An 11747-nucleotide genomic window follows, 5' to 3' on the forward strand; every position below is an offset into this window, starting at 1 on the left:
AGATTAACAAACCTTCGGAATTACGAACCTCACTTTGTTTTCGGAATAACGAAGCTTCGGAATTACGAATGTATGCGGGTTAGTGTTAGGGTTTTATTTGAGTTTTGGGGTTAAATTCAGGACCTTGTATAGTGTTAAATCCAGGGTTGATGTTGGCGATTTCTATAGTTTGTGGAATTCACAGCGGAGCAATTGGTGCCCTAGCAAATGCCATTGAACCCGACATGGAAGCACACCAGATAACCCGTAATGGTGAGAAACCCCTCGCATGCAACGTCTGTGGTTGTAGTTCTACCCAAGTACTTGCAGAACATATAATCCGAGGGGAGTGGGGGTACTTAGCAGAAATGTATGATATGTATGTGCCGCGGTCGAGACCCCCATTTTCTGCCTAAATTTCCGTTCCAGAGCATTACCTATTTAGAAGGCCATGTGAGCAGTGAGTTCAATCGACGATGAGTCATATCAGTTCTGGAGACCCCCAATTTTTTGTGGTCAGTTCAAGAGCAAGCCATTTTTAATAATCGTTGATTCTAGGACCGTTCCGGAGACCCCCATTATTAAGACAAATATTAAGTTCCAGAGCCCCCTATTTTCGACTTTGATGTGACACTAAGGTATCATTATATAATTCGACTAGCCTGCCCCACCTGGGTATATACTAATCCACTAGGGAAATGGTCCTTGTCAATCAGTGCAAGGCCTGAATGTGCACACAAAAACTCACACCAGAGGAAAAAAAACTTACATATGCCCTCAGTGTAATAAAGCATTTAAACAACCTTCCAATCTCGAAAGACCCAGATAGATTCAAGTATGATCTGCTTTGCAACTGTGTGCATAACATTCTTTGTTTGGTAGTTTATAAAATTCATGATATGGGTTCTAATCAAATGATTGGCTGAATCCTACCATGTGACCTGTCTGTTTTTTAACTTGGCGAAGAATGATTGGCTCGTGAAATAAAAAGTGATCTACATCACTGTGTTATATAATATTATACAAATTTTGTCTTGGCATTAGCATAACGTAGACTTTTTACCTTTGAACCTTTTAAAGTGTTCCAAAGGAATGCGAGGCATATAATTCGTACTAATACCTCAGTATATAATAAGCATTACAATGCAAATCAAAATCTATGAGAAGTAGGCAAATTGGTGAGCTGATAATGTCACGTAATTCCTATTGTATTTCATTATTTCAATATTTAGTTTCAGTTTGAGAAACGAGTTATGTCTCTGTTGATCATGTGTATTAGTGGAATACATGAGTACTGCCTTTATACTATCACTGTTCTGTGAGAATTAGGACTTCAAAATACTGTATCTTCCTCCTGAGAAGTGGCTGCCTCAGGTAGATGTGTTGGCTGGTGTATCCCAAATTTTTTTGACAGATTAAGAATCTATTCCTTTATTGTCAACAAAATCATTTTGCGTTGTTTACAAATGGCAATGCTTCACACCAAGAAATGTGATATTATATGCCATTATGTCCTTCGGCATACAATAACTAAGATGTTCAGGTGTTGCTGTTCCTTTATCCTAAGAATGTGCTTTATTTATGCAAATGAATTCATGTTGCATTCTTGATTCAGTCGAGTCTCGTGATGTGTATAGAGTGTAAAATCACTTTCAGTATTAATCAATAACGGCGCTGGCGGGCGCCTTTTCTGAGTTGCGTTGTTTTCTAAAAAGTAAGCCGCATGTTATTATAAATTAAAACCTATGCTAAAGTGCTGAATTACATAATGTTGATATCTGTGACTGTAATCTGTTATTATACTGGGTTCCATGCTGTTATGAAATTGTTGCAATTGTCATTTGTATCTTGGACTAAACATGCAGCCCAAGACCAATAAGAAGTCACCAAAGGAGGCACGATCGCTCGGTCGGTAGAGCGGGGTTTCCGGATTTCGGTGATCGACCGGGGTTTGTTTCTTCATCTTCATTACCAGGGGAGCATTTCATCAATATTTTCATCTGACAAGTTGTCAGATCTGACATCTTTCCATGATTTTCATTGGCTGAGAGGCACTGTTCCTATGGTAACTGTCGGATAAAATGGGACTTGTCAGATAAAATGTCCGACAAGTCCTTTCATGAAACGCTCCCCAGGTCCCTTGGAGACCCGGGGGCCACTTACATTGACGAGTGGATACCATATATGTGCGACCAAAAAACACGTAAAAAGATGTCTTTTTCAAGATAAGGCACGTTACGTACGTAACGTGATAAGGGTGTCAAAACACACAAAAAAAGGTATCTATTTCGCCAGGAAAGCTACGTGTTTAGGGGGGTTTAGGGTCAAATTTGCGGGGATGATAAAACAAGATTAAAATGTCCCAACACTATACGTGTTAAGGGTCCGATGGTGTGGAGGTGGGTCCGTACTAATTAAACCAAATGATGTGTAATATGTAGGTAAAACCGACGGACCCGTATCGCTGTACTTGTTAAGGGGTGCATTTTCAGAATATGGAAAATACGTGTTTAGGGTGCTTTTCGAGACCCCATGGTCGCGCATGGTATCCACTAGTCAATGGAAGTGCCCCCCCCCCCCGGGCTTGGATAGGACCTTAAGCTCTCGGTCATCTGGTCGCTTGCTTACAAGCACTCGTGTTTTCTTAGCAATTCAACAAAAATCACCATCATTTCTCCATTCACCGAAATGATTTTACAGATATATTTATCGATTTTTGAACAAAAACACATCATAAACATTTCAATGATAAATAACTTGTCAAATAATGAACAGATATACCGGATTGAATGCAGAAGAATGAGAATGGGTGATTGTATGTGTGTGCGTCGTATGTATGGATGTGTGTGTGTGAGAGAGAGAGATGGGATAGGATTTGTAAGGTTGTATGGTGTGTGAGTGTGTTTTCTTATGTGTGTGTGGGGGGGAGGGAGTGCTTGTGAGGGTGGATGAAGATCTGTGTGTGGGTGTGTGTGCGCCTTCTCGTGTGTAGGGGGAAGGGAGGGTGTAGTGAGCCGGGTGTATGTGTGGGGGTGAAGATGTGTGCTAGGGTAGGTGAGTGTGTATGTGTGGGGGTGAGGATGTGTGCTAGGGTAGGTGAGGGTGTATGTGTGGGGGTGAGGATATGTGCTAGGGTAGGTGAGGGTGTATGTGTGGGGGTGAGGATATGTGCTAGGGTAGGTGAGGGTGTATGTGTGGGGGTGAGGATGTGTGCTAGGGTAGGTGAGGGTGTATGTGTGGGGGTGAGGATATGTGCTAGGGTAGGTGAGGGTGTATGTGTGGGGTGAGGATGTGTGCTAGGGTAGGTGAGGGTGTATGTGTGGGGTGAGGATATGTGCTAGGGTAGGTGAGGGTGTATGTGTGGGGGTGAGGATGTGTGCTAGGGTAGGTGAGGGTGTATGTGTGGGGGTGAGGATGTGTGCTAGGGTAGGTGAGGGTGTATGTGTGGGGGTGAGGATATGTGCTAGGGTAGGTGAGGGTGTATGTGTGGGGGTGAGGATGTGTGCTAGGGTAGGTGAGGGTGTATGTGTGGGGGTGAGGATATGTGCTAGGGTAGGTGAGGGTGTATGTGTGGGGGTGAGGATGTGTGCTAGGGTAGGTGAGGGTGTATGTGTGGGGGTGAGGATGTGTGCTAGGGTAGGTGAGGGTGTATGTGTGGGGGTGAGGATGTGTGCTAGGGTAGGTGAGGGTGTATGTGTGGGGGTGAGGATGTGTGCTAGGGTAGGTGAGGGTGTATGTGTGGGGGTGAGGATATGTGCTAGGGTAGGTGAGGGTGTATGTGTGGGGGTGAGGATGTGTGCTAGGGTAGGTGAGGGAGGCCCTTGTGAGGGTGTATGTGTGGGGGTGAGGATATGTGCTAGGGTAAGTGAGGGAGGCCCTTGTGAGGGTGTATGTGTGGGGGTGAGGGAGGCCCTTGTGAGTGTGTATGTGTGGAGGGTGGGGTGTGTGTTATCTCTATCATCCACTCAACCCTCTCTCTTTCATACTTATTTCCCTTTCTCCCTGCTCTCCTTTCTATAGTGTACCAGACATGATTCCTCAAATGTGTAAATCAAATTGGATACACTGTCAAAACTGTGATGTTAAAACTGACACCAATAGGTGTTAATAGAGGACCACAGCCTGAGGTGTTAAAATAACACCCTAGAAGTTGAACATAACACCAAAGAGTGTAAATGTAACAACCATAGGTGTTGTAATAACACCTATAGGTGTAAAACTAACACCACCAATTGAACACCGGTGTAAAATAAGTGATGTGGTCCTCTATGTACAACGGTTAACACCACAGTTTTTGCTGTGTATAATTGAGTGGAGTCTTAAAAAATGTAATTCAGCCTTTGGTCTACCATATTTGCGATTTATTGAATAAATACCATTTTTTCTACTGTTTCTTTTCCAGAATATCAAGTTTTAAAACAAAAAGTCGCAAAAATAAACTCTCGTTAAATTAATTCCTTCGCTGGAATTTTACTGGATAATAACAGACTACATCACAGTTAAGGTGGCACAAAAACCATCCCTGGAAAAGCATGAAAAGAGGCCATGATGGGTATAGAGAGAGAGAGGGAGAGAGAAATAGTCTGCCTCGGCATAAGGAATAAATGATTACAAATGGCTTAGTAAAATACAGTAGAAACAAAATCGTAGATTTTACGAGGAGCGTAGCTCTCATGAATAAAAGCTTATATTAAAGTAACACTTCGTCAGTGCCCATATGATGTTACAAAAATTTGAATTTTTGTTTCTCTTTTTTTGTCACATTAACGAAAAGTGTGACTTTATCTTTAATATTTCAACCTTTGATTTGGAATGGATAGCAGCTCTGAAGATTTAGTGTAGCTACACAAAATATGACATAAAGTTTATATTAGGCGCTTACTACTGGTGTTTCTAAGCGCACAGTATCTTGTTTATGGTTATACTTGAAAAAAAAAATGGGAAAGGGGAAATGACACAGCTAATGTAATGCAACTAATATTCATGATAAAAACTGGTGTGCAACGGCCTCCAAGTGACTGACCCACAAATGTGAATCATCTATTAAACAGATATAGGGTGTTGAACGGGTTTATGAATGTCAGATGACCGGTAGTTTATTCCTGGGGGCAGGTAAATGAACTGTACACATGCGAGACCACACTGTAAAAACTGAGGTGTTAAAATTACACCCTAGATATTAAACATAACACCAAAGAGTGTAAATGTAACAACAAAAGATGTAATAACACCTATAGCATGTATAGGTGTAAAACAAACACCACCAATTTAACACCGGTGTAAAATAACCGGTGTGGTCCTCTATGTACACCGGTTAACACCACAGTTTTTGCTGTGCAAATTATTTCCAAACACCCCCTAAATTTGTTTTTTTTTCTCTGTGTGCGAAATAACCCCCAAACAAGTTTTTCGAGGGCTTCATTTATTTTGGCCCCTAAACAAGTTGTCGCCATATGACCCCTAAACAAGTTTTCCCGGAGGCCCATTCCCAGGGTCGTTGCTCAAATCGGGAAGAACCCAAACACTTTTCAGAAAGGCGGAGGAAAAAGTTTGGGGGAAACATACCCTAAACACGTTTAGCTATAGTCGTTTAAAAAAAAACACCTAAATATGTTTGACCCCGGCGATTGACCAGTCTTTCATAAAGCATCCTTAACCCTAATTCTCCTCCCGCCCCCCCCCCCCCCTCGACAATTTTCGCGAGATATCTGCTGCGCAAAATTTTTTGACCTCGCCGCTCGCTGACTTTTTACTTTCAAGTCTCGCGCAAATTTTGAGACCAAATTTGTGACGCCCGGGTACGCGGTTACGACATTACGCAACATTATGTAAGTGTATGTCAGACCCAAAATTGCTCATAAACGTGATTTCATGTACAAATCCAATGCAAATTGTGTATTTAGCCAAAAATTAATAAATGTATCATTATTTCTACTTTTACTGATTAAACTTAATTAATTTTGCCTTGTGGTCAGAATTAAGTCTGGAACGATTTCCATCGAAAAAACAATAAAAAAGTTTTTAAAAAAGTAAAAAAACACAGAAATGCATAAGAAATTAAAAACACCAATAAAATACACAAGAAATCGGTCTTGGTACCAGAATTTCTTTCATTCACAATTGTTAGGAATGCTATAAAGAATATTTTCACCAAAAAATATTATTCTAGGAGCTTTATTTATTGAATCAGAGCAAAAAGTATGATTTTATGAATAATTGATTAATTAATTAATAATTAATTCATATAAGATAAAATAATATATGAATTCAGTGAAATTTAGCAATGCGAGCGTCATTCTCTACCATCATGCAAATTGACGTTGTGATCGCGCAATCCGCGGCTGAGATCTTAAGGGGGCCATAATGCCCCCCCTCCCCCGGGAATGACAAGAATAAAAATACCCCGGAAGATTTAGGGTTTTAAAAAAAATCGATACTTTTTATACCCTTAACGAGTGCACTCGCGGCCCTCGTCCAAAACTGAAAAATGACTATTTAATGCCCACCCCCCCTTCCCAACTATAAGTACGAGCTAAAAATAGAATCCAGAGATAGAAAACAACATCTTTAAAACACCCTCTTTATCATAAATAGTTTACTTATCTCAGACATGCACTTACAAAAATAATTCAACTGTGGAGTGCGAGCTGAATAAGTGATCTAAAATGGGGAGCATATTTAAAAGCACTTTTTTACATTTATATATGAAACTTCTGAAGATGTAACCTTGCTTTCTCACTGTAATGCGGTTCGAATCTCTTGCTGGATGGATAAGTCACCCTGTGGGGAGCATCCTCCCCCCCCCCCCCCCTCCCCCAGATCATCGGAACACACTGAACCTGAATGCGTGAATGCGGATTTAAAACTCGGTGTTGAAATCTTATTTTGTTGATGTATCAAAAACAAACTTAAAATCAAACATTGACGTTCAAGGTCTTTTAGAGATACGTTATATGCCTTAAGTTAACCAAACAAAAATCGGTTTTTATTCCCTCTCAAGAAAACAATTACAATTCATCTCGGAGCCTGTAAAAACAGAACTGAAGATCGAGTATGAAAATAATGACTTAGTTTGTAAGTAATCAATGAATGTAGAGATATTTTAACTTTAATCCATATATATATTTCCCTACCCCCCCCCCCCTCAATCTCCACCTTGCCCCTCCCTTCCCTTAATAATCAATATAATCAATACATTCGGTCTTGTACGACCAACTTTTACTTACGGGTATAGGAAACCTTTTGTCCATGGAGTAACGTTTTTCGCAGTGTATATGAGAATATCGATTCGTCATCAGCGCTGAGTGTATATATACATGGTATATAGATCTTCAGCATTTTCTGTAAGTCATATATGTTTATTTCGTCGTTCAATCTTTAAGATGTACATGTAGGCTAAGCTTCAGGAAATTAACACAGGCCAATTCCTACTAGATTTGTGTAGATACAGACTTATAATGGATTACATATGGAGCAAGGAGCGTGCAATATTTTTCGTGTTATTTAGTGGACTAATCATCTTCACTCTTTTCATCCTTCAGGATGATCTTCAAACCAATATCAGGGATACACCTACGATTGGAAACACAGCACAAGGATCTAACAAGAAAGGTAACGCAAACTCATCGTTCACAATGAGAAAGCTAATTTAATGTACAAAAATATCCAATAAAAGCATTTTACTTTGAGTCTTTTGAAAATTCTCCCAATTATTGCGTAATCTAAATTTTGTGATAATTGAACTACACGTTTAACTTTCTGTTCAAGTTTCAAGTTCAAGTTTATTTTCCATTTCCATTATCAACATTACAAGCAAATACAAATCAAACATACATTATAAATATAGACAAAAACAAATGAAATGTGATAACAATGATTACAAATCAATTACAAGTTACAAAATATTTGTAAAATAGTTTTAACAGAATCTGATGTGGAAATGAGGGGATCCACTAAAAATAAATAATCTGTTATAATTCAGGGGACGCGGAATTATGATTGTGATGTTTTTTGCATGGTCAGCCCCCCCCCCCCCCTTTGAGAACCGTTCCGCGGCCCCTGTAATTTGTATATGCATTGAAGTTTAGCTTGAGAGCCAAAGGTTTTAAATGCAGCAGCTTGTATAATTAGCTAGACATTAAACCGTTCGCTCCCCGCTCTCACACTTGTAGATTAAATTAGCTCATAGGTTAGGCTCGGACATAGGTCACGGCACATTTCGTTACTTGTCCACCGGTCCTTGGCATAAGTCCATGCACTGATAACCCTATTTTTCTCTTGTACTCATTCTATACAGGTGCAATCAGAGAGAGTTGTGACGACACACGTCTCATGCCAAAGAACACCTTCCCAACTATAGCTCTAGCTAGCTATCAAGGATCGGGTAATACATGGGTTAGACATCTCATAGAGACATCAACTGGATATGCAACAGGAAGCATTTATCATAGCAGAACACTTATTAACCAAGGTACTCATAGCATGCCTCTTAACCGAGGGACAAGGGTTCAATTCAGGGAATACTTGCCAAGGGTATCGTTTTGTTTCCAATGCTTGTTAAGAGTAGGGTTTCACACGCCAATACCCGGCTGTTAAGGGGTGCATTTCAGAATGGAACTTACTTGTTTAGGGTGCTTTTCGAGACCCCATGGTGGTGCGTGGTATCCAATAGTCAATGGAAGTGCCCCCCCCCCCCCATCCCATCTTCCTAACATGAAGCTCGTTTTTAACATGAAAACTATATTGTCACATTGATATTTTTTCAAAGTAAAACCCGCTTTTATGAAATATGGATCCATCCTTCTTACTGGTTGGTGATGACTGGCTGCCTGTTCCCCTAGAATAACAGCGCGTATACAGTCGTAATTCCGAAGCTTCGTTATTCCGAAGGTTCATCATTCCGAAAGTTCGTATTTCCGAAGGTTCGTAAGTCCGAAAACGAAATGAGGTTCGTAATTCCGAAGGTTCGTTAGTCCGAAAACGTAGTGATTAACGAACCTTATTTCGTTTTCGGACTAACGAACCTTCGGAACATCGGACCTTATTTCTTTTTCGGATTATCGAACCTTCGGAATAACGCCACAAATGTTCGAATTAACGAATCTTTTTACGTTTTCGGATTAACGAACACTGAGGTATAGGCAATTTACGTGTTTCGGAATTACTAACCTTCGGAATTACGAAGTGTAACCAAAAGGGGTATTAAATGTATTTCACATTTCAACACTCTTTTTAACTTTAAATCAGCAAATTATTGTAACAATACGAAATGACAATGAATCGCAAGTTTAATACAGTGTAATGGAAGATAGTGTTCGTAATTAATTGCCTTATGACATGAACAATGCGGCCAGTTTGCTGCTAGAAGTCCCCAAACGTTACCATTTTTCACAACTTTTAAAAATACATTTCTTTCTTCGTGTTTTTACACGTATCTATATGCCATTTCTTTGTACATGGATTGTTTTCTAAATTTAATAATGGATATATATTCCTATTGCCCGTATATTGGATTGAGGTGGCATGGGGGTGTAACTTTTATCATCATACACATGCATTATGCATTTTTAAGGGTATTAAAGTAAAATTGCAGAAACTTGTCATTTTCTTTATTTATATACTAACAGTTGTCAATATTGCTATGATACTGTATTTTTCGTCTTTGTGTAAGCTTACCCCTAACCTTTTTGAAAGCCATTGAAAACCAAATATCTTTGCCGCCGCATGCATTGACCAACAAAAGAGACTTGAATCTTGTTTGTCCGATATTTTTTCAAACTTCCACCTCTCTACTTTTTTCTTTTCCCTCAAAGAACAACTTTTTTAAAGGACAAGTCCACCCCAACAAAACATTGATTTGAAAAAAGGAGAAAAATCCAACAAGCAAAACAATGAAATTTCATCAAAATCGATTCAAATCAGCAATTTTCTAGGGTGGACTTGACCTTTAAGTTGGACTCCCTCGATCTTGAGTGCACATGCACTGACCATGTGGCTTGTTCTGGGTTTCGAAACTGTCGATTCTAAGTTGTGAAGAATCTTTTCACGGATTCTATCCCACGACAGGTTTTATAGGTGAAAAAGAAGATCACCTAACTGGAACGACTCTTACAGTGAAGACACATAACATGGCCAGGGGTAATATGACGTCACACATGGTTGGCGCCATTCTACTTGTACGCAATCCGTACCGGGCATTGGTATCAGAATTTAACAGAAGAAAAGCTGGCAAGACGGGCCATGCCCCTATTTACAAGTTCCAAACTGAAGGTATTTTTTTCTTTTTTCATAAAACATCCACGATATAGCAAAATGCAAGTCAAATCACATTTTGGAGAGCTGAAAGGCTTTCGTCGAAAGTTGGTAGACCTGGACAGCATCAGAATCTCATGACTCTGGACGACGACTTATATTTGCAATTGTTCGTCCAGTGCAAATCTTTGGATGATCTGCTGCCCCAGTCCACCAACTTTCGACAAAAGCCTCTCAGCTCTCCATTGTGATTTTCAAATGAATCGATGCGTTTTAGAGAGTTCCCGTTGTAAGTGGGAAAAATACCTAATGAAAGCTAGAGCTGTCAACTCCACATACACATAATGCTTAAGATGGGTCTTTGTTATGTTCGATTCAATAATTTCTATTCATATTCATTTTCTTTTATGTAGAATGGCATAGATATGTGAGGAGATTTTCCAGGAGTTGGATTGGTCTTCCTGAACATCTTATCTCAAGATGTCACTCCCCAGGGAATGTTTGCAAGTCAATGATAATCGTTTATTACGAACAACTCAAACTCCACATAGCGGAGGAGATGCGACGAATCCTAGACTACCTTGGTGTATCGATCGATGAAGAGCGTCTTGCGTGTACAATAGCCAATGCAGAGGGAAAGTTTCACAGGCAAACTTCAAATACGAGTCTGGACCCATTTACACAAGAAGAAAGGACTATGATTGATGGATATGTAAAAAGTTATCTCGATTTAATCGACATGTGGGATCTCAAGAAGCCACCACCGTCAGTAATATCATATCCCACTGATTTACATTTATGATAATATAAATGAACCAGTTTAATTTATACACTCAGCTGTGTATGAGGGCATTAAAGCAATCAAATTGCAGACGCTTTTTATAACGCAGATAATCTTTTGTCAAAAAAACCTTAAATGACAGTTAGTAGCCTTTAAAAATTAATGTACTACCAGCATTCAAAGAGGCTGCGCTTCCCATCATTAGAAATCTGCAGCCTCCAACCGGATCTCTTGTTCTTTAAGATGTATCCAGGTTTTTACTTGCACATCGCTCTTTCCTTTTATTGTAAAATAGAGATCTTCACTCTGACACCAATCTTTCACGACATATTGCGAAGTTCATTCAAGTTTAGCTTTTGGGAGCTGGAAAAGAAATTATCGCATCAATTATCAAGTAATAGATTTTTAACGTTGTAGAAAGTGTCTGCTAAGTGATGCTAAAAATGTCCTAATGCCGCACAAAAAAAACTGTGGTGTTAACCGGTGTACATAGAGGACCACATCAGTTATTTTACACCGGTGTTAAATTGGTGGTGTTAGTTTAACACCTATAGGTGTTATTACAACACCTTTACACTCTTTGGTGTTATGTTTAATCTCGAGGGTGTAATTTTAACACCTCAGTGTGTGGTCCTCTATTAGCACCAATTGGTGTCAGTTTTAACACCGCAGTTTTTACAGTGCGCACGCTGGGACGCTGTGAGCCCGCGCGGGGTTCTTGCTCTTGAACATCTAT

At 39.8% G+C, this 11747-nt stretch overlaps 1 protein-coding gene across 1 annotated transcript; it reads left to right on the top strand.

Annotated features, from left to right (window-relative positions):
* The first annotated feature begins 3771 nt into the window (after nucleotides 1–3771).
* On the top strand, nucleotides 3772–11547 carry LOC121419750 (WSC domain-containing protein 1-like). The gene is made up of 5 exons (XM_041614207.1): nucleotides 3772–3840; nucleotides 7521–7590; nucleotides 8276–8449; nucleotides 10045–10248; nucleotides 10644–11547. Exons 1-5 carry the CDS (start codon nucleotides 3772–3774, stop codon nucleotides 11030–11032), a joined length of 906 nt encoding a protein of 301 aa, XP_041470141.1. The 3' UTR covers nucleotides 11033–11547.
* The last annotated feature ends 200 nt before the right edge of the window (nucleotides 11548–11747 follow it).

The sequence above is a fragment of the Lytechinus variegatus genome, chromosome 8 (genome assembly GCF_018143015.1).
Source record: "Lytechinus variegatus isolate NC3 chromosome 8, Lvar_3.0, whole genome shotgun sequence".
NCBI lineage: Eukaryota > Metazoa > Echinodermata > Echinoidea > Temnopleuroida > Toxopneustidae > Lytechinus > Lytechinus variegatus.